Here is a 23,390-nt window from a genome sequence, read left to right on the forward strand (position 1 = left end):
TGTTATATAATGCTTTATCTCTCATTAGTCTTTCTTTATTTCATTTCTTTGATAAGAACTGGGGTAGTGCACTTGAATTGGTCCAATTATTTTCAGTCTAAATCTATAATACTTTCTGATAAACTCTTGGAATGAAATCCTGGCCCTATTAAAGTCAATGGGATCTTTGTCATTTACTTCAGTGGAGCCCGGATTTCCGTTTTTCATTGACATTTCCCATTAGTTTTTTTCATCACTATTTTGAAACTTTCCAACTAAACTCTAGGCAGACGCCACTTCCAAGTCTCATCCCATATGCTGAGAAACAGAAGCCAGGGTTCTCTCTGGTGTGTATTGATTTTGTGAGAGCCAAAGCTTTTGCCTTTCTGTCCATCTATTCAAGTTTGTGTCATGAGAAGAAATGCTAGTACCTCCTCTGATATTGAGATCAAAATGAAAAAAATAAATGCCAATACTTGGAGAAAATTGTTTTTATAAGTGAGTGCATTCACTAGGCATCAGTGCTGCTCAAACGCTATCCTCGCATTTTGCTCTCTCTCCAATGTTTTGCCCATGTTTACTAATCTAGAGTCGATAATTACTGAGCCATTCTGCCTTAAATATACACACACAGAACCTCCATTTATTTCAGTGGAACTTGCATATGTGTATGCCTGGGAAAAAATAGATTTTGGGGCCCAAAATTACATAACAAATCAGGGGCAACTATAGAATTGTTCTGCGTGCACTTTGGGGATCATTTTTTCAGATGAGCTCAGGTCCCATGTAAGCACCCATATAACAGCTTGATTTTCAAGAGTCCATGTCCCTTTGTGACACTTCTGGACAGTTTTCAAAAGAACTCATCATTCAAGGGGCTGAGCTTTTGAAAATCTCCTCACTTCTTTTGGTGCTTAACTGGGCTTTTTGAAAATTTAACTATAAGAAGACTTTAAAATGGGGTGTTTGTTTGTTGTAACATTAGAGCTTAATGGGAAGTTTAGTATCAACATGGACAATGATCCCCCATCATCCTTGTTCCCAGATTTGAAATACATAGGTATAAAATCCGTTGATTCATTAAAATCTGGAACTGGAGCTTAATTCTGTCCCTGTCTCTCTGCCCCTCCCCCACAAAACAGGATGTTTAATAGGTGTTGGAATTTCTCAAGGAGACCCTCACACTTATTTTATTGACTTTACTCAGCTTGGGTCAAAATTCTGGTCTCCCAAGCAAGATTCAGTGAGATTCCCATGATACTTGGGGTAAAATACAGAGTGAAAAGGGAAGATGTTGGCATAATGCAGAAAGTATTCAGTAAGGAGTTGCACTGTAGTTGTTAGCAGAGCACCTCGAGTTAGAGGCTTCTTTTCTCTGTTTGGGGAATTGGTTAATGCAGCCTGTGGGTTTTGCTGTGTTTAAAATTGTGAAACAGCGAGAAGGGCCTCAGGAAAATCATGTTAACAGGTATAACAGCAGGACACTATTCACCTCCCCCCAGCCCTCCTTGTGTGTGATGGTCATTCACTCCCAGCTGGAGTAAACATAGACTGCAGTAGCAATCGTTTTGCCATGAGTTTATCAGCAATCAAAAACAGATTTACCACTAGAGACCTTACCAAGTCCACTGTGATAATACAACAGATTTTATGCTGGTAGCATCTAGGGAGAATATTGCTGACATCCTTTTAATAAAGATTTAACCTTGCAAGTCCCTTGCTGGCCAAGAAACTCTTGATTTCTGGTTAGATTTGATCACACATAAAAGTGGAGCTGCCCAAGATGAAATACATTTGTGACACCATTTCCAAACATGGGGCAGTTTTATTTTTCCTGGAGGGATATTCTTTTGGATTTCCAGACAGAGAGTCAAAGAGAAAGAACTATGTGACATTATTTTTCCCTAAAAAGGGCCTGATTTTTAAACAGTCAGTAAAACAAAGAGCAAACTTGCCATTACCCAAGCTATTAAAAGAAAAGCCTCCTCTCACCATTGCTTCGGGGGTGGGAATCCCTCTTTATTTGTGTTCCTTCCTTTTTAAAGATTCTTAGTCCTTTTGAATAAGTGAAACTAAAAATCCTCAGAACCGGTTGGATTTGGTTGCATGTAGAATTGTAAATGCCTAATAACAATTGGAAAAAAAACCCAGAAATTATTCTTTGTGCAAGAAAACTTTGACTGATAGACAGACTTGGGGAATCTATAAAGTACTGGGAATTGCAGAGCCCTGCAGCATCCAGAGTATCTTATGAGACTGTGTCGAGGCATTCATTTGTTATTGGGTTAACTTTTGTCAAAAGCTGAGAAAATACATTATCCCCCAGAAATATTTAATCAAACTTTTCTTATCTTTGGGAGAAAGACCCCAGAACTGGTAATAGGGGTCTCAATGGAAGAAAAAAAACCCTCTATTCTTAAACTGGTTTGGGGGAAATAAAAGTTTAAGAAATACATTAATAAGTCCTAATTGTTGCCCTAATATCCAATATATCTCTATTTTATGAACACTTTATCATAAACCTTTACTAACGTATTTTTCATCTAAATACTACAGTGATTAGTGCTTTAGATATGTGCAGCCAGCAATGCAGTTAAATACAGGTCCACTCTCAACATTTGCTAGTTACTTTAGATAACTAAATTATGTTATTCCAGTATAGTCAGAAAGACAGACTATAAGTATTAAAAAGAATTAAAAAGAATCGTTATATGAAATCCCATTGTTTTTCCATCACCTGGAATAGGAATTAATTATGATGATTATTTGGTACAGTATTTTTGGTAGATGCTCACTTTTTAATGATCATTGCTGTATATAGAGATAATCATACCCATAATACTAAAGTCAGAATTATTGGAGTTACTTTCAAGTATTGAGCATTTATCTGAACATTTGTATATATCTTGTTTTTTTAGTTAAAGTTATGTTTTCCACACTAATGCCTTTTTTTTCTCATAACAATTACATGGTTCCTGTTTATTTTCAAGTAATAAAACAAAGAATCACTCTTATAAGGGTTTTTCTGCTCTCTGTTAATCATTATAAAAGTCTTTTCAACAAAGGAGAAACTGATGATAAATGGGGAAGTGAACCTAAGTATGCAAAATTGTTGTCAAATGTACAAATTAAAGTAATGGAAAGGATGAAGAAAAATAAAATTGCTGCTTATGTCATTCCATTGTGATCATCTTAGTTGTTACATGTAAATGGAGAAGGAACAAAATGCTCAGACAGAAATGTAGTTTTTAATAATTGCCTTTAATACATTTGTCATATATTTGAAATAGCAGCACCTCTAACCCCTTTCCAAACCCAGTTCTGTCTACACACTTTACACAGTTTAATTCCTATATATTAACAAATGTAAATATTACTAAATTGTTTACCCCAGATGTGCTTGCAGTGGTGTGAGGGGAGAAAAATTATTTGTTTTTACTATCTAGCAAGTGCCCCAGCCTCACCGCGGGAAATGATCAGTCTAAAAGAAAGGAAAACAGACTACGAATCAACTGGAACAAATGCTGCTTACCATGGTAATAAAGGAGAACACACTTCCAGGAAAGACAGCATGACAGGTGAGATGGTGCTTACACATCACATATATAAATTGATTGTAATAGACACATTTTCTAGGCTTGGTTGAGTTTACTGTAATGGTGAAAGAGATCAACTTCTGTGATATCTGAGTACCTCATAGATATAAGATTGAAAGTAAAAGGAATCTTATTAGTACAACTCCTTATAACAATCAGGAGTGGCCCTGTGCTTTGTAACATCTAATCCTATTACAACATGGACCTGTAGAGATGTCATGATACCTGGATATTTTCCCCCACTATTACATCTGTAGAGATCTTGGAGGATTCCAAGACTGGATTCTCTGCCAGGTTCTTAATGTTGCTTGGGACACCATCAGCATGCTGATTCAATACCAAACTTCCCATGCTACAATCTGTATCCAGAAGTTTGCATTCAAGATCAATTTCCTGTGCTGTACAGTACTTGGTAACCAAAACCCTACAGATTATCATCTGAGTTTACATGGAGGAGCAACATGCAAGAAGATGAATTAACATGAAATCTAAGAAGTGATATAAGAAACGGGACAAGAGCCAAATTGATTTTGCACACTATTGAGAGCCTGGGAGTCCTAACATCTGCCTCTGGCCTTAGGAGACAATTCAGCAGGCCATTACATGAGGAAGCAGCAAAGAGGAAGCCATTCGTTCATGCAAGGTACTGTATTTGACATTCGTTTTCAGTATTTGGGATGTTTGTGAATGACTTGTAATCACACCAAATAGAGTTGTTCTGACATGACGTTACTGCCATTCACTTTTTCCTGTCACCCAAACAGTGTCATTGTAAAGGTCATTATTGACATGATTGTGGAGGACAGGTCTGTGTTCAGCTATTGTTACACTTTGTCAGGACCTTGGGTACATCCATCAAGAGGGCTTGTCAGAATCCAGTTTGGCAGTAGGGAGGGGCAAAGGATACCATTTCCTTTTTAAAGTATCTGAAAGTTCACGCAAGCATAGTAAGTAAGAATGATCATAGGGGAGGGCATTTTCTGGCAGTTTATGACACATCTTTTACCTTGTTTCTTTTTGCCTCTTTTTAAAATCCATGTTCATTTCTCTTCCATTTCATCTCCCCATCCTTCTCTCTTTTTTCTCTTTACTGCAGTATGTCTGGCCTCTCTTATTCTTTCTTTACTTCACTCATTCCCCCTTGTTTGCTGTTTTTTTAAGGAATGGAGGTTGGCACTTCCCCAACCCCTTTGTTCCATTTTGAGTTACACGCCCTGTTGTGCCTAAGTCCCATGTCTCCCTCACCCATTGTAACTGCTTTTTCATGGGGTTCTTTGTAATAAAGTGTTTGCATCAAACTTCAAGCCACCCAGCCTACTATCCAGCTACTCGGCTCTTTGTGAGAGATGAGTAACACCGTCAAATTTAAAAGATCTACTGTAGTTCCTAGTACTGTACCTGCACTGTATATTTGAAACAGGAGTTCATGAATCTCATTCTCTCTTTCAGGTTGCCAAATCTCAACCCTTTACAGTTGGTCTGACTTCAAATGAAGAGCCATTTGAGGAAGGCAAAGCCTATAAATAATTAAATGGAGTCAATAACTCTACTCGTATGTGTTGACTGTTGACTGTAACAAATGTACAGATCACCTTTACAAAGTATTTGTCAGTTGTGATAGAGAAATAAGAAGCGACAACAAGCATGTAAAGGAAACCAGGTGAACTGGATAAGAATATTTCAATAAAAATAATATAAAATCAATCTTTTATGTTTTTTGTTGTGAGATATTCTGTTGTACTGGGTTGTTCTCCTGTTTGCCTGGGTTTACATCCTGTAACAAGGGGTAAGGATTCCCTCACTGCCTACAGTACATACTTTGCATATCCATCACTGAACTGTAGTCAGTACATGGATGGGTTGTAAAGAAGCATGTGGGGTTTAGAGAAATATTTTGCCAAGTTGGAGTTGTGATGCATAGATTTCCTCATATTCTGTGGCACAATGAAAAATGCTCAGTGCAAGATATGTAGGCAATTCTCCCACTAACTTATGTAACATGCATATCTACCAATATATCCATATGCCCATTTATCCACAACTGCCCGGGTTTTACAAAGCCATTCCCAGGTTACAGACCCAGACAACATCCTGTGAACTGTTGGTTGCTACCTGATAGGGTTTGGGTTTTTTTAAATAGTACTGTTGGCCTCCTGTCACTAAGGGAATATGTGGGGAAGTCTGTGAAGCTGCAGAAAAGAGTGAAAAAGCTATGAAATAAACAACTGAGTAAAAAGTGTTAAGATCCTTATTAATGAATTAAGCAGCTCTGAAATACCATTGATTTTCTGAAGCCAACTAAGAGAAAAGGAGGAACTGTATGATCATTCTCCTTTGCTCTCTCTGCTTTTATAACACTTTGCTACATTTACAGGTCATCACACAACTAGTCTATTTTTGAGGACTGTAAAAATAATAAGAAACAAAAAGGAAACAAACCTATTATGTTCTTTAAAAACGTGTGACTACCATAAATAAATGCCGTAGCTTGACTCTCAGCCATTCCCCTCCTGATCAGGGAAAACAAGGTTTTGATATGCTTTCATGGGATTTGTGCTCTGAAAATCATTTTTCTTTTACTTCGTGGCTTCTCCTGTTGAACTGACGTTAAGCATCACCGTCTGAGTCCTATATCAACTACTCCAGGAGCAGAAGCATCTTTTGGATCAACATTTTCCAGGTTTACTTTAAAGAATGTTCGTTTCCCTTCAATGCCAGTGTTCAGGCTTACTCATCTAATGGTCTGCACACATTCCAGGTGCCCTGAAAATGCATTCTGAACACAAACAGGAGGGAGTGCATCTGAAATATCTTTCTCCAGACATTGCTAAAGGAACTTTTACCTCCTGCTTTTCTTAAAGAAACCATCATACAAAGGGGTCATCCCATACGCCAATGTCACGTCTTCCATCCTGCAGGAAGCTTGGAGTGATAAGAAGGCGGGAGACCATCCCCGCCCCCCGGCTGGTATTTGTATAACATGCAAATCTTCAACTTTACTGCTCTGAACTATATTTTAAAAGAGGAGCTCTGCTGCATGTAACGGAAGAAGTAGAACACGCAGTACAAGGGGCAGATGACTAGCTATAACTGATTTATCTTTCCCTTTCTTGCTGACTATCAGACTATGCTTATGAGAGCATTGGGCTAGTGACGTCTTGTTTCAAAGTACTATAAATGTGTCCAGAGTCAGTAGTTTTTGGAACATGAAACTTGAATGTTAATCTTAAACCATGAATCAAGTAAGTGAACTAAGATATATGGGAAGACTTAGGTCAGTGATATCTTTATCACATAAATGTCTAGCTATATCCTTGTCAAAGCTGGTCTTAAGGTTATTAGTGTGTTCTTCACAGAAGGCTGCTGAGGAGAATTATTTGTCTGCTAACTTTTCAGCAATATAATCCTTGGCATCTTATAAAATAATACGGGTAGTTTAGATTTGTATAGCATCCTTCACACCAGGGGACCACAGAGTTCTTCACAAACTGTATTGGTCTATCATGGTGGCCCTTAAAAACTTCCCAGTTTTACTTTATATAAATGGATATGGTAACATCAGCACCTGCAATTGTCACTTGTTCTTACCTATTGTTACTACAGAAAATACACGCTGAAATATTAATTCATCCATCATTGAAATGCAGCCACCTCTGGGGTGTAATGTGGCAGCTCCAATTCCCATAGTCCCATTTGCTGCCTCACTCTCTCTGATCACCATACTTCTTTCTATCCTTCTATCCTTCCTCTTCCCCCATTTCTTAAAATCACTTCCTTCTTCATCCTCCCTCTCCCGCCCCCTGATAATTTTACGTGTCTTAATATGTATACAATATCTCAGCAAACCACAAAATGTGGATTGATTCATCCCTCTCTCTCCTTTTCACTTGTCCTCATCCTCTTTAGCTTTTGACATCAATAGTCAACTGTTCATCCAGGTATAGCGGACTTCTTAATTGACTCAAGAGATTAAGTTCTCTCATCTTCTCCCCTAAACTAGCCCAGGTTTCTGCTTTGGGAACTCTTGGCATTCCCAAACTCTTTTTGTGCCATTTTTCCTTTAATATGTTAAAGGACTCTGTACAGTTTATGTTTCGTTTATATTTTACAATGTGAATTTGTGATTTGCATAATAATGTTTATACAAATTCCAAAGCTCAGCACCAAGAGGGGCTGCTCTGATCTCAAAGGCAGAGACTCCACAAAGGTGGAGCTCAGTGTCCTCCCATAAAGACAGACCAAATAAAGGCTCAGGAATACAGCCACCAAGACCCACGTGGCTTTGAGTTCTTCTGCTATGTGTCTGTTTGGTTTCCATGCACATCATGCACATGATGTTTGTTTGTTAGCGAACAGCAGTGTCCGTTGAGGCAGTGTATGCATTATCTAGCTCCTCATGCTGGTGTATGAGGGCATTAAGGCCATGACCCTCTGTTCTATTTTACCACCCCTGCAGTGAAATGGAACCTGGCAAACTTCTGACCCACTAGTTTAGCTTTGGCTAAATTTCTTCAAATTCTTCGTAAAATCTTCATAACTTCTGATTCTGTGACAAACAACCACTATGAATTATACCAATCTATCTGGGCTGAGTATTTATATCAGACCTTGTGCACAGGTCCTCCAGACACTCCTCCTGTACAAGACCTCATTTTGGTGGATTTGAAATCTGTGGGCTTCAAGCTGTGCCTGTCCTGTGATGGACAATTCCATTAATGGATGAACACAGCAGGTGCCTCTTCTATTTAGGAGAGCCCAACATACCAAGTAAATGTTCAGTGTTCCTTTCATTCTCCATAATAAAATGTAAATTGTGAGACACGCAGTTAAAGCTTCATCTCCTGGAGCAATCTGTGAAGGTCTCTTGAGATCCTGAGAAAACAGGCATCTGGATCTGGGTAATGGACAAGTCAGCTTTCTTCAGCTCACTGTCTAAAAGGCAAGTGACTTCAAAGACCAGAGCAGAGAAGAAGTTGATGAGGAAAGACCTGGCATTTGCACTGCACTGGTTCCTCAGGGACTATGGGCAGCAAAGCCATTGCCAACACCTACAGTACCAAAACTCAGCACCAAGAGGGGCTGCTCTAATCTCACAGGCAGAGACTCCAGGGGGAGCTCAGTGTCCTCCCATAAAGACAGACCAAATAAAGCCTCAGGGATACAGCCACCAAGACCCACGTGGCTTTGAGTTCTGGTAATAAGGAGCAGCCTGTGACACAGAGGAAGCCTTCTCTGGTGACACATCCCTCGGTGTCGATATCTACAGACAATGACAACACTCTGGGGACCATCATCAGTACCGAGACACCTACCCGTACTGGTGCAAACCCTAGTACTGAAAGCATCATATACTTCAGCATCATCCACACATGTCACTGGGACATACATTCTCAGCACCTTCAAACAGATAACCTGCTCCTCTGAGATCTGTTACTGAAAGATCTGTTTCAGCAGAAATGGCATTGCTCTAGTCAATACCAAACACCCTAAAGGCATGCCTCTGTGTCCCTATTGAGCTTATTGGGAGTCCGTCCTTACAGGCCTTTAGAATCCACTCTCCACCTCATTTGAGGAAAAGGAATAGGTCGGTCTCCACATCTGCTCTTGTGCCCAGACAATAGAAGCAGAGCAAAAACACCACCAAAGGACCTGTCATCTTTGTCACCTGACAAGGTGGTCTCCTTGTCACCCATACCAGCCTGGATGTCTTCAAGTCTAAGAGCTGCTTATGAGAGTAGCTGAAACTCTGGAGCTAAAGACTTCGGTCACATCAGAGGAATTCCATACGTTCGACTTTCTCACAGTCAGTCCAGAATGGCGAACCGCAGCCGCTGGTTGTAAACAAACTGTCTTGCGCCGCAGGTTGCCCACCACTGGGCTAGAGCCTGGTGGCAGACACCAGCCATTATAACTACAGTTGCAAAACAGGTAAAGAAAAGATACCAGGTCTCTCAATCTGGATTTGAGTACTTCCATGCTCACCACAACCCAGACTCCTTAGATGTTTGAGCCGTGCAGTTAAAGTCTAAATCAAACAAATGTACCTCTAAGGGGGTGGGGGAGTGAGAAAAGTGACCCCCAAAAGGCTCAATGTGTCTGGGAGAAAAATCTTACTTTTACTGCTCTTTACAACTCAGAGTGGAAAGTTGCCAGGCCTTACTGGTCAACCTATTGGCCATACTCAACACCAGGAAAGAAGCAGCTAGGTTTCTTGGATGTTTCCGGAACCTTGCTCTATTACCTGGACAAGACTAAACCCTTTAGACCATTTCTTCGTCTATTTGTGATTATACTCGGCTCATCAAAAGGCCAAACCTTCTCAACAGAGAGACTTTTTAAGCAGATCACACAGTGTTGCTCCACCTGCTCTGAGGTAGCTGGTGAGCCTTTCCCTCTAAACATCAGTGTACAATCCATGTACTCCACACACTACTCCAGGACACAAGCAGCATCTTCAGCCTGATTCAGGAATGTGACAGTACCTGAGACTTGCAGAACAACCTACTGACTTTTCTCAAACATTGCACCCTTGACATGGCAGCCAGGTCTTATGCCAAGTTCAGGAAAGCAGTGCTTTACTTTACTGATTAACTGGCCTTCCTCATTCACCTGTCCAGAGGGGATACTGCTTGCCAGTCACCAGATCCACACTGACACATGCTCAAAGAAAGAGAATGGTTACTTACCCTGCAGAAATTCTGGTTCTTTGAGATGTTATAGTCAGTGGATCCCATGACTTGCCCTCCATCCCTGCTTTTCAGACTCCTCAGCTAACCTGGGCTTTGAATTGCAAGGGCACTGAAGGAGGGTTGCAGCCACTCACACTCTGCCCTTGTACAGGAGCATAAGGAGACATAGGCACATGCTCCGCTATTCAGAAAAACTATAGTCTTGTGTGCATTAGGTACATATGCACCTACAGTAGGAACCACACTGATTACAACAGGGATAGTGTCCCTAGCCTCTGTTTGCCAGAAGGTGAGAATGGGCGATAGGATGGTTGATGATTACCTGTTCTGTTCATTCCCTCTGGGACACCTGTCATTGGCTACTGTTGGAAAACAGGATACTGGGCTGGAGTCTGACCCAGTATGGCCGTTCTTATGTTCTTGTAAGCTGTACAACATCTTGACGCACACTGTACGGTAAGTAACTGTTCTATATTCATGCTCTCTATGAGTGACCTGCAGCAACTGCACAAATCATTTACTTTGCATTCTTGCAAATATCCAAAGTGCGCAAGTTTTTTTCCAAGCACATCTGCACTATGTATCTCAGATATGTGGCAAGGGAAAATGCAGGGGCAGAATCAGCCCCATTTGAGACACCCATGGCTCGAAACGTTATTGGAAAGGAAGAAAAACTGATATCCCTCCTAAAAATGTGAGCACCTCTAAAGGCCAGATGTGATATTTTCCTTATCCCTAGAAATACTGCTTCATCTCAACACTTTCAGGCTCATAACTCAGTTCACTCAACAAGCTTAACCGTGAGAAATCTGGGGGAAGAGTCATATTAGTTCACAGGCTGAGGCCTGATCATCCAGATTGTTTCATTTTCACCAGGTATCAGCCTTTTGGCAGTTCATTTTTGGAGCTAATTTAAATCTCTTTCCTCCGAAATGGTTTTACCTTATAACAAAAGCAGCATTGCAGTGTAGCTAATTTGTGCATTTGTCCATCATCATCCTAAGTGCCTGATCCAAGGAACAAAAGTGATGGGTTTTTTAGTCCCAGTATTTATAGTTGCATCTGTTAAATGTATAAATGATATAACACAATGTATTTAGCCTGAGATTTATGGTTTATTGCTATTTGCTTAACAAGTTTTCTTATTGACTTATGTGTGAAATCCACAGATTCAGTATAACTTCCACCCACTAACATTAATAAGTGATATATATGTACCCAGCAAAGTGAAGAATTAGATTATTTGGTGGTAAGGGAAGAAAAGGAAAGTCTGGTATTTATGTGATAATTTGCAAGTGAAAGCTGTATTCATATAACAGCCACACTTCATAAAGCTTAGGTACATGCTAGTGCTTTCAAAGATGCAATTCAGTTGCCTTTTTTGTTACTTTTAATCAGCACAGTTAATCTAACCAGCAAAGAGAAGGAAATAATCCCAAATTAAGAATCTCACCCTCTTAATTAAAAAAGAAAAAGCTGTCATTCTCTCAATATGCCTTTAAAAGATTCCAGTTCTTAGTTTATATATATATATATATATATATATATATATATATATTCATTCCAGAATGAATGTTTTTTTACTTGGGACAAATCTTAACCAGTATTATGTTAATATATGTAGTGTAATAACAGCAAAATCAAAAAAAATAAAGTGTTGATGGAAGAATCCTGCAGAGAGACAAGTCTGGTAATATTTTTCTCCTTTGCTTCTGTCTTTAGCTCAAAATGCTGGAATCTCAACTTTGTACAGGAATTCTTATGGTGCACCTGCTGAAGATATCAAACACAACCAGGTATGTGAGTAGAGTAAAACACTAGTTTCTATACAAAAAGTGAAAATGTAGTCACTGTTTTGCCTGTTAGAACAATCAAAACCATTAAAATAATAGAGAAGTGCCGACAGGGAGAGCTACATTCTGTGCTTTTGCAAGTGGTAGCAATTCCATTGACTTCAAAAGTGCTGTGCTCTTCTGCACCAGCAGAGAGTTTGGACCCAAGTTTTCAAAAGGTGGAGCAGTTTATAATGGCATACGGTACTCAGACCACACTACACGTGTATATGTGGCATAGACCAGTGCTTCTCAAAGCCGGTCCGCCGCTTGTGCAGGGAAAGCCCCTGGCGGGCCAGGCTAGTTTGTTTACCTGCGGTGTCCGCAGGTTCAGCCGATCGTGGCTCCCACTGCCCGTGGTTCGCTGCTCCAAGCCAATGGAGGCTGCGTGATGGGCGGCCAGCATGTCCCTTGGCCCGCGCTGCTTCCCACAGCTCCCATGGGCCTGGAGCAGCAAACCACAGCCAGTGGGAGCCATGATCGGCCAAACCTGCAGACACAGCAGGTAAACAAACCGGTCCAGCCTGCCAGGGGCTTTCCCTGAACAAGCGGCGGACTGGCTTTGAGAATCACTGGCACAGACTACAAAAGCACAGGATTCTCCATAAATAATTCCACTAGCTCATCCAGCAGTGGGAACCTCATGTTTTTTTGATGTCTTATGTTCCATGAATTTGGTGGTGTGCATCCAGTTACTAGTGGTCAGGTATCTGCACCACAAAAAACAGCACTGTCATTGACACTACAGTAACTCCTCACTTAACGTCGTCCCGGTTAATGTTGTTTCATTGTTACGTTGCTGATCTATTAGAGAACATCCTCATTTAAAGTTGCACAATGCTCCCTTATAACATTGTTTGGCAGCCACCTGCTTTGTCCAATGCTTGCAGGAAGAGCAGCCCGTTGGAGCCAGCTGGTGTGGGCTTGGAACCAGGGTGGGCTGGCAGCCCCCTATAAGCTCCCTGCTCCCCTAAATTCCCGTGTGGCAGCTGCCCAGCAGGTTATCAATTACCAGGCAGTTCAGCTGTCCCTTCCCCCACTGCCATGTGCTGCTCCTGCCATCTGCCTTGAAGCTGCTCCTGGGAGCCTTCTGCTTGCTGAGTGGGGAAGGGAGCGGGGAAAGGCGAGCTGATGTCAGGGTGTCCCCCTGCCCCTCCTCCTGACCCACGACAGGGCTCAGGGAGCTTGCTGGCAGCAGCTGCTGTCTCAACTTGCTAATCTACATAAAAAGGCAGTGTACTTAGAGTGGGGTCAGCATACTTAAAGGGGAAATGTGCGTTTCTCTCTCTCTTACACACACACTCAGTGTGTGTGCCTGTCTCTCTCTGCCATGCTGTGTCTCCTCCCTCCATTCATGCTGCCTTGTAGAGTGTGAGGCTACATTAACAACAACACGTTAACCCTTGAGGGCTCAGCCGAGTGCTAGTTCATCGTTTAGCAGCAAGGCATTCCCTGGGAAATATCCCACCCTCTTCTACCCTCTGACTTTACCAAGCTTCACAATCATCATTGCTGTGTACAGTGTTAAATTGTTTGTTTAAAACTTATACTGTGTGTGTGTGTGTGTGTGTGTGTGTGTGTGTGTGTGTGTGTGTGTGTGTGTGTGTATACATATATATATTTTCCTGGAACCTCACCCACCCCTATTTCATTAATTCTTATGGGGAAATTTGATTCACTTAACATCATTTTGCTTAAAGTAGCATTTTTCAGGAACATAACTACAACATTAAGCAAGGAGTTACTGTACCTGGCTATCCTTGTTTAAAAGTTTCAACAGAGATGCCAAGTACTAAATGGGCCTAGAGACTGATCTACCCTTTCATCCTTAATGTGAGCTGTTTGTGTTATACCTGTGTTAATAGAGGCCACTAGCTTCCATGTTTGTCAATTGGACATTTTCCACAAACATCAATTCCCACAATGTTTTTTTTTTAAAGAGGGAATTTGTGCATGTGTGTGTACACACAAATTGGTACCTTCCTGAAGATAATGGTACACATACACAAGCATAGACCCACACCCTAAGTAGAAATCCTTTAGAACAGTCTGTCCATTAAAACCACAGTGTGCATTTAACAGCTCATGAAAAAATAGAGCAGCCTGTGTATTTAACTGGTACCATAATTGGCAAGTTAATACCCCTTATTAAAATAAAAATGAACTTCCAGAATATGGATGTATATGGAGTTGGGGGGGGGGTGATACAAAAGAGCATTTCCTGAGCCCCCATCAATAGAGTGCTTTCAGATTATTGTGGAATTGTGCATGTGTGGAATTGTTTGTTTGTCAATTGTATTATATACAATGCTATGTTGCACTTAAATAGCACCTTTCATTCACAGATCTCAAAGTGCTCAAGCACTAATTAATTTTGCAATAGCCCTATGAAGTATGTAAATGTTATATCCATTTTTCAGAATGGGAAATGAGACAGCAAGTTTAAGGCAAAAAATTTTGAACTTGGTGCAAACTTGTCAGATACATTAATCCATATTTAGTAGAAGTGGTCTTTTCTGCAGAAAATTTTGGCTGAGAACCAAACACTGTGGTTCAGAAGTGCCCCCACAATTCCTAATGGGAATTGTAGTTTGAAAACCAAAAGCTTTTCAGTTTCCAGGTGTTTGGTATCTTGATGAAAAGTGTAAATGTAAATTTTCTGGAGAAAGCAGCACTTTTTGCAGAAAAAATTTTTTAATTCAAAACCCAATTTTCTGTCAAAATGTGATTTTGATGAACATTTTGTGACCAGCCCTAATATTTAGACATCTAAATAGGCCTACTCTCAGAGGTGCAGAGAACAGACAACTCATGGAAATTGTAGAAAATTAAGACATTTTTATTTCAATTCCTAACTTTAGGTAGCCAAGGGTTTGGGGGTTTTGTTTTGTTTTTTGTATTTATAATGTTGTATACATTTTCCCCAAAACAACAAATATACCAAAATACCAGATTCACCACAATACACAAAGGAAGTAAAGAGGGTTAGGTGCAAGGGCTGGGAGAGGAAGTGACATATCTGTCTTCAGGTCTACATTAATCATAAATGCCTAAAAAAGTCAGCCCAAATCACTCTATATTTTTTGGGCATTCCCCTTCTGCAGAATGCCAGTCATTTCTTAGCTGTGTGATCAGCCATATCAGTGAGCCAGGCATCAATGTTTGGTGAGAATCAACTTTTCCATGTTTGCAGGATTTTTAGCACCCAAAGCTGCACATTGAAACCACGCCGCCTTGTTATCAGGTAATCTCTAGGCATCAGGAATATATCCAAGAACGAAACATCAGGGGGAGGACTCCAATTAGCATCCACTATCAAATTGGTCCTTTGACTCACCTCAGATTAGAAATTCTTGATACGGGGCATTTCCAAAATATGTGAGCTCATGTAGCACCCAAGGAGTTTCGTTTCCAACAGCAGTCAGCATTTATGATGCCCATTACAATTAGCCTATGTGAAGCCAGTATATTCCCCCCCAAAATGTGTCTTTTGGTGAATAAGACATAGTCTCAGGTCTGTAATTGCTTTTTTAGCATTAGATACAATTGTATTCCATTGGGTTGGGATAGCTGTGTATCTAAATCTCTGTTCCAAGGCATCCAGGTTTGAACATTTGGGCTGAAACAATGTGTCCAAGTTACTAACAACCCCCTGAAATCTAGGGGTACTGAAACCATGGCTGTTGTAATAATACTGAGCCCAATCCCGTGAGGTGCTGAACACATCCTGTAATTTGCTGAGCATGCTCTTCTCACATTAACTTTAGTGGTAGTTGATGGGTGACTCTGGCACTCTGTGCAGTGGTCCAAATGCAGCTGTACTGCTTCCCTTGCTTTTAAATACCGAGACATCCAGGGACATGGTGTTGGCCATGATGCTTACGCAATAGCAGTGGAGATCTCCCCATGCAGCAGCATGTGATGTCATGTCATAGTAGGTGGTGTGTAGTGGGCTCGGCTAGAGTGAAGTGAGAAAGCAGGATTTACATGTGGAGTTCTGTGATGACTCTGTGAGCTAGAGCCGCCCTGGGAGGCTCTAGATGAGGCATTATGCCTGTGCAGTGGAAGAGCAAGTGAGGGAGCCTGGTTAGGGGAGGCAGTTACTACACTTCTTCTGCAGATGTAACCTGTACTTCTGTCAGGACTGCGATGCAGCCATGGGCTCGTGAGGCCCTGGCCACATGCCGCACCAATGATGGGACTGAGAACACTACAGTCAGCACTGGCCAGTTTCCCTGCCAGCTGTCCCAGAGCACTAGTCACCAAATTACAGCTGCCTTCTGTCCAGCTGCACAGGGGAAAGCATGACTGTGTCTTTTCCCTCATCCCCACTGTACCCAAACATCATAAATTAGCCTCTACTGTACATACAGCATGTTAAAAACATACCAGAATGTCTCCTGTGGGATGAGAGTACGTTCAATAAGATTTAAAGGTTCTTGGTTTTTTAAATGGTGTTTAAAATTTCCAAAAATATTTACAACCTAGGATCAGGTGCAGCACTGTGGGGGATCTAGATTAATACAGGATTTTTTGCATCTCTCTCTCGTTTACTGGAGCCAATCAAGGGACTCCTTAGAGGAAAGAGAAAAGGAGTACTTGTGGCACCTTAGAGACTAACAAATTTATTAGAGCATAAGCTTTCGTGAGCTACAGCTCACTTCATCGGATGCATTTGGTGGAAAAAACAGAGGAGAGATTTATATACACACACACAGAGAACATGAAACAATGGGTTTATCATACACACTGTAAGGAGAGTGATCACTTAAGATAAGCCATCACCAGCAGCAGGGGGGGAAAGGAGGAAAACCTTTCATGATGACAAGCAAGGTAGGCTAATTCCAGCAGTTAACAAGAATATCAGAGGAACAGTGGGGGGTGGGGTGGGAGGGAGAAATACCATGGGGAAATAGTTTTACTTTGTGTAATGACTCATCCATTCCCAGTCTCTATTCAAGCCTAAGTTAATTGTATCCAGTTTGCAAATTAATTCCAATTCAGCAGTCTCTCGTTGGAGTCTGTTTTTGAAGCTTTTTTGTTGAAGTATAGCCACTCTTAGGTCTGTGATCGAGTGACCAGAGAGATTGAAGTGTTCTCGAACTGGTTTTTGAATGTTATAATTCTTGACGTCTGATTTGTGTCCATTCATTCTTTTACGTAGAGACTGTCCAGTTTGGCCAATGTACATGGCAGAGGGGCATTGCTGGCACATGATGGCATATATCACATTGGTAGATGCGCAGGTGAACGAGCCTCTGATAGTGTGGCTGATGTGATTAGGCCCTATGATGGTATCCCCTGAATAGATATGTGGACAGAGTTGGCAACGGGCTTTGTTGCAAGGATGTTTAAAGGGATGCAGTGGTGGAAAGTTGTTTGTAGTTACATAGAGGTTGCAAAGCAAAAAGAATGGAGTTCAGATTCATAGACTATAAGGCCAGAAGGGACTATTGTGATCATCTGGTCTGAGCTAACTAACACAAGCAATATAACTTCCCTGAATTAATTTCTGCTTTGACCCTAGTGGCTGTGCTTGAACTAGAGCATATTTTTTAGAAAAACATCTGATTATGAAGATACTTAGCACTGGTTTATAAAATTAATCTTGTACTTTAAATTTCCCCTATCGAAACGTTGAGGCTTGGCTGTGCAAAAACAAATAATTGAAATAGTTTGACTTAGTTTATGTGATTGATTAGGAAGAGTGTTCTTTGATAGCCTTGTATCTTGTGTATCTATGATGGGAAATCTGTCCCATCATAGATACACAAGATACAAGGCTATCAAAGAACTATAACAGCAATGCAAGACTGATGTAATATTTTAATGTTAGGGAATAAAGAGATTAGGGAATAGCTCAATTTAAAGGTAGGAAAGGGATATATTTTAAGGCATTAAGCCCAAAACTTTCATATATGCATGCCTCAAATTAGGGTCCTCAATCCATATTTAGGAATTTAAGTAAAGCAATTTGTAAGGGTGCAGAGCACCCATAAATCCCACTAAACTCAGGGCTTGTCTACACTTGCAGCTGTAGAGTGTTTTGGGTTAAACCAGCCTTCAGAGAGCACACTAGGGAAAGTGCTCCAGTCTGTCCACACTGAGAGCTGAAAGCACACTGGCATGGCCACATTTGCAGCACTTGCAGATGCATTGGGAGTGGTGCATTATGGGCAGCTATCCCAGCATTCAAGTGGCTGCAACATGCTTTTCAAATGGGGAGGGGATGGGTGGAGTGTGTTGTGTGTATGTGGGGGGAGAGAGAGTGGGTTTTTGGGGTGCTGAGAGTGTATCAGCACACTGTCTTGTAAGTTCAGACCCCTCCTCCTTCCCCCGCCTCTCTCTCACTCACTCAAAGCAAACATTAGCTGTTTGTTTTTGTCTCAGACCAGATAAGCAGCCGGCACTCTGAAACCGAGCTTTGAAAGGGCCACTTTCGTATTCCTCCTGAGTTCACAACAAAGACAAGAGAGGCCATTTCAGTTAATGGGATTATGGGACGTAACTCCTCGTTTACACTGGAGCTACAGCTTCTCAGCCGATATGCAACAGCCCTTAATCCTCTCGTGGAGGTGGAGTACCAGGAGCACTCCAGCCAGGGAGTTAGAGTGCTCTACGTGCCTTGCCAGTGTGGACAGGGAGTAAGGTAGAGCGTTCTGGGAGGCTTTATTGCAGTATAACATGCAAGTGTAGCCAAGCCCCCAGTGGGAACTGCTGAGTGTCAGCATCTGTGAAAATCCAACCACTTTTATTTAGGTGCCTTGATACTAACCTTTAGTCACCCAGGTTTAGAAATTTTGGTCTGAGTCATCTTATTTCTGCCTTAAAAAAATGCATGGGCCAAAGGTTTCCTCAAAGAAAACTTTGTTTAATTCGGTGTCTTTATTAGACATTTGAGTCCTATGATGATGTCCAAGTATATGGACATCTGAGTAAGATATGGGAAGGAACTGAACATATCAGGGTTTATAGTAGAAGTGGCTGCAAGCTACATTGTTTGGCTCCAGTCTTCCAGGATTATGGTTCAAACCCACCACTAGTTCACACAGCCCTAATCCTAAATTTTATCGCCTTTGCTGTTTAACTACCTCTTTTTAAGCAAACCAGCATCTGTTAGCAGCAGTAATAAATATGAGTATAAAGCATTACTGGCAGCATTCTTACTCCAGCCTGACAAGTTGCAATGAGCTGGAACTGTTGGCTGTGCACCCCTTGTGCTAGTTTGTTTTCCAGTGTTGCTCATACCTAACAAGCTGTGGCTGTTATTATCTTTCTAGGTTTCAACACAGCCAGTTCCACAGGAGCCCAGTAGAAAAGATTATGAACCGTATCAGCCGTTTCAGAATTCGACAAGAAACTATGATGAGTCCTTCTTTGAAGATCAAGTGCATCATCGCCCACCTGCAAGCGAATACAACATGCATCTGGGACTAAAATCAACAGGCAACTACGTAGACTTCTATTCAGCCGCTCGTCCCTATAGTGAACTTAACTATGAAACAAGCCACTATCCAGCTTCTCCAGATTCCTGGGTTTGAGGCTTGGGCAAGACACAAATGCTCCAGGAACTGTGCATGTGCATGCATACCACAAGACATTTTTTCCCTGCAAATTTAGTTTGTTAAAGCCTGTTCCATAGGAAGGCCCTGATAACCAGTATGGGAAATTTAAGATATTTTAGAAGGCTAAAAGAAATGAAAGTTAAACATGGAAGTCATTAGAAAGATAAATATATATATATATATATATATATATATATATATATATATATATATATATTACAGTGTGGGACAACTTTACTGTTGGCCTATAGAGTCTAAAACAATGGTGCTGTACACTGAATGTGGCTGAAGGAAGGGGGTGAATATGACAGTGGATGTGGGTCAAGAGTTAAGCACAAGACACTAAGCAGTTTACATACTTTATGGGGAACAGCTTCTCACACTTTGTTTGATATCCTTATTCATTGTGAATCTAGGCTTCAAGTTGCATTTGGGATTTCCTCTGTACAGCAAGATGTTTCTTGCCTTTTGTTAATGCATTGTTGTAAAGTATTTGATGTACATTACAGACAAAAAAAAACAAGTGCATTGTGTATATTACACCAATGCCACAGTGTTTCTTCATCTATGGTTCTAAATATTGCTTCAATTTCAAAATTTTGAAAGATGTATGAATTTCCAGTTTTTTTGTTTTCTTTTCCCCAGTGCGTTTTAACAACAACAACAAAAAGGAATATTTAGCAGTATTGTTCGTTCTGATATGTGAATTTGTTTGTGGCAACTAAAAAAAAGGCATTCAGCAGTTTCTGACAATTAACATTCATCATTCCACTCTCCTTGTCAACAAAGTGCTTTTTCACTGCCTAAAATTTTAGATGTAGATATTTGAAATAGATTTTTCATTTATACCAGTTTTCTTTATGATGATACAGTGTTAAAAGAAAATAAATTACAATTGATCTGTCATCCATATTTGCTAAGAATGTCTATTTCCAAGCACCTATCATAAAAATACACATTCTTGCTTGTGTGTGTCCATGTATGCATAATATTCTGTGTGTGTGTGTGTGTGTGTGTGTGTGTGTGTGTGTGTGTGTGTGTTATAAGAGTATAAGAGTTATTTTCATCTGCTGTTCTCCTTGTTAAAGCTTAAATTTTTTTACAGTGGAAACTCCAGTATGTATTTTTCTTCAACCACTATTGATAGTGAGTCAAAATATTAGGACAGTTCCAAGTGGAGTTATAGGGTTTTAACCCATTCCTTCATTCTTAGATGCCATTCCCTTCAAGATCCCATCCCTCAATATTGTTACCATGAAGAAAAATCTCAACCTAGTCTGTATTGCCATCCTAGGACCACCCACTAGCAAGTGCTACAGGCAGAAGCAGTGTAATCTCTTCATGCTCCTGAGGGAGAGAGAACATCAAACCACAACAGGCTAGCACGGTTGGTTCTTAAATCTGGACAAGGACCCAGCACTGAGATACTGGCACAGACATTTTTCTTTTAATCATACCAAAAATATTCATTAGATATAAAAACCATTGACCATTTCTGTACATTTAAAAACTCAGATAAAAAATGAAACTGATAAGGCTAGAATGAGCTTTTTATTCTTTTTTTCCCCAAAAAATGTGGAGCAATGAACGGAGATACTTTTATCTTCATTCATCTACAGCTTGGAAGTAAAAAATTTGAATCCACAATATACAGTATTCATATCATTCAGCTAACTGCAATGCACAGTCTTGACACAACTAGATCCAATACAAATGAAATATTTGTAAATTAGTGAAGCTTCAGCATATAGTTTGGTTTAGGGATACAAACATTTCCGTGATTACTCATTGTAATAGTCTCAGCATTGCCTGAATTATACCCCAGAGGCAGGAAAAACTTTCTCAAGTCCTTATCTGTATTACAGAGCAAAAATAGTACAGGTCACTGGGGCAAGTGTTGTGATGTAGACATGGTTTATCAGTAATCTAGCACTGTAGTTGAATCTTTCTGGAAATCTACCCAGTGTATGATAAGCAACCTTAGCTCTTCTTTGTAGTAAACAGGAAAAATTGCATGAAAAAAGGAGGGAGGGGCACCGTAGGCCAAATGTATATTGAGGTAGCTACAAATATGATTCATAATTTTGGACACAGGCTGTTTATATTTTCTTTAAGTTGATGTTAAAAAGATAAGTGACATTTGCATCACTCTTTTGAACAAAGCACATTTTCAGTATAAAGAAAATAAAAAAAAAAGCAACATCACTCGCAACTTGAAGTTCACCCTGATTGACTATGCCCATCAGACTCATGCATTTCTCCTGTTACATGCATGCACATAGGCCTAAGGGATCTTGCATTCTACATAATAAAGAAAGTTGTAAGTTTTGTTTATATAAATTCTTTGAGCTAGTAAAATGTCCATGTTATCTCCTCTAGGTTCTCTTAACCATGAGGCTAAACGAAATGCTGACCATTTGTCAAGTGAGAGATATTGGATTACAGGCACAAAGTGGCTTGAAACTCTTTCTGTCTATGTTCCTCCCCTCGCCCCCTTTATTCCATTCTTCTCCAGTGGCAAGTATTCAGAATAGTGACTTTCTTTCTTGCTGTATTAAGTCTTGGGAAGGTGCTGAATTTCCTGGCTTCTTTCCAGCCCTGGCAATCCAGTGCCATCTCCCATGCCAGGCAGGATATGTAAGATTTTCTCTTTTTAATATTGGGGAAAATATGACCACCTACTGCTGCTCCCTTCAGCCTTGTAACAGACCACAAAACACAGAGAGCAAGAAATGTTCCAAAAATGTATAAACTGCATTTGATGTACTGTAAAATGTTGGACTTTTTTAAACAAGCTTCTTATTAGAATCTTGATTAGCTATGTAGATCTATATATAACTAAATGTTTTATTAAACTGTTGTTTATGGTCTGGAAAGAATGGTTAACCTATCTCAATACTAACAAAATAGCCCTACCATGAGCAATACTGATTTGAGGGGGGGAAAAGAAATTGAATATGGATTCAATATTTAAAGGATGAACTATGATTTAAAATACTATATTAACACAGAAATACATTTTGACAAACAATGTATTTAAGCCCAAAAGATAAAATGAACACTGGTGTCAAATAATATGAAAGAAATATAAAATTTCACTGTACATGTTGCTAACATGTACAAAGACTAACTCGTATTGACATATTTTCTATTAATAAATCCTACTGTATTGTGGAGAACTGCTGTTCATAGTGCAGTGTGTTTAAACGCAAAAGTGAAAAATTATGATTAATTAAGTTGCTTTCTAGTTTGCCCCACTTACATGACGCTAGGCTTTATTCATTTTCAGCTGTTATACATCAATGCCTTTTCACCTTTAAGCTCAAAAACAACAGAAAGGCAAGTTTTGGTTGTTTTCAGTCATGACAATTTTCATATCCCACCCTAAGATTCAATGGTAGGGATGCTAGCAGAGTGTGTGAAAACAACATATCTGGGAGGATGGGGCCTATTTTGGAAGCTGTGTCATTAGTGCCCATTTCACCACTGATTATGGTTCCCAATGCTTTATCAGCAGCCAACTTGAAAAGGGTTGGTTCATTCATCTACAACTATAGTTGACAAACAGGAGGAATCATGTATAGAGCCACTGGGTACTAAAAAAAATAAGCATAAACTGCATGACTTGCCCACCGTCTTCTTTGTAGAACAAACCCAGGTAACTAAAGGGAAAACTTTGCTTTACCAATGTTGAGCGATAGATTATGCAGATGTTGAACACATACTCCA

At 40.2% G+C, this 23,390-nt stretch overlaps 1 protein-coding gene across 14 annotated transcripts in view; it reads left to right on the top strand.

Annotated features, from left to right (window-relative positions):
- Nucleotides 1-19,842, top strand: part of CTNND2 (catenin delta 2) — a 1,224,220-nt gene extending 1,204,378 nt beyond the window's left edge. For all 14 annotated transcript variants that reach the window (XM_038392622.2, XM_043508458.1, XM_038392619.2 and 11 more), the window contains 3 exons: nt 3,426-3,557; nt 11,987-12,060; nt 19,377-19,842. In XM_038392622.2, coding sequence (XP_038248550.1) covers nt 3,426-3,557; nt 11,987-12,060; nt 19,377-19,637 — 467 coding nt within the window. In that variant the 3' untranslated portion in view covers nt 19,638-19,842. The remainder of the gene's footprint in view (nt 1-3,425; nt 3,558-11,986; nt 12,061-19,376) is intronic.
- Nucleotides 19,843-23,390: the final 3,548 nt, after the last annotated feature.

The sequence above is a fragment of the Dermochelys coriacea genome, chromosome 2 (genome assembly GCF_009764565.3).
Source record: "Dermochelys coriacea isolate rDerCor1 chromosome 2, rDerCor1.pri.v4, whole genome shotgun sequence".
NCBI classification, from domain to species: domain Eukaryota; kingdom Metazoa; phylum Chordata; order Testudines; family Dermochelyidae; genus Dermochelys; species Dermochelys coriacea.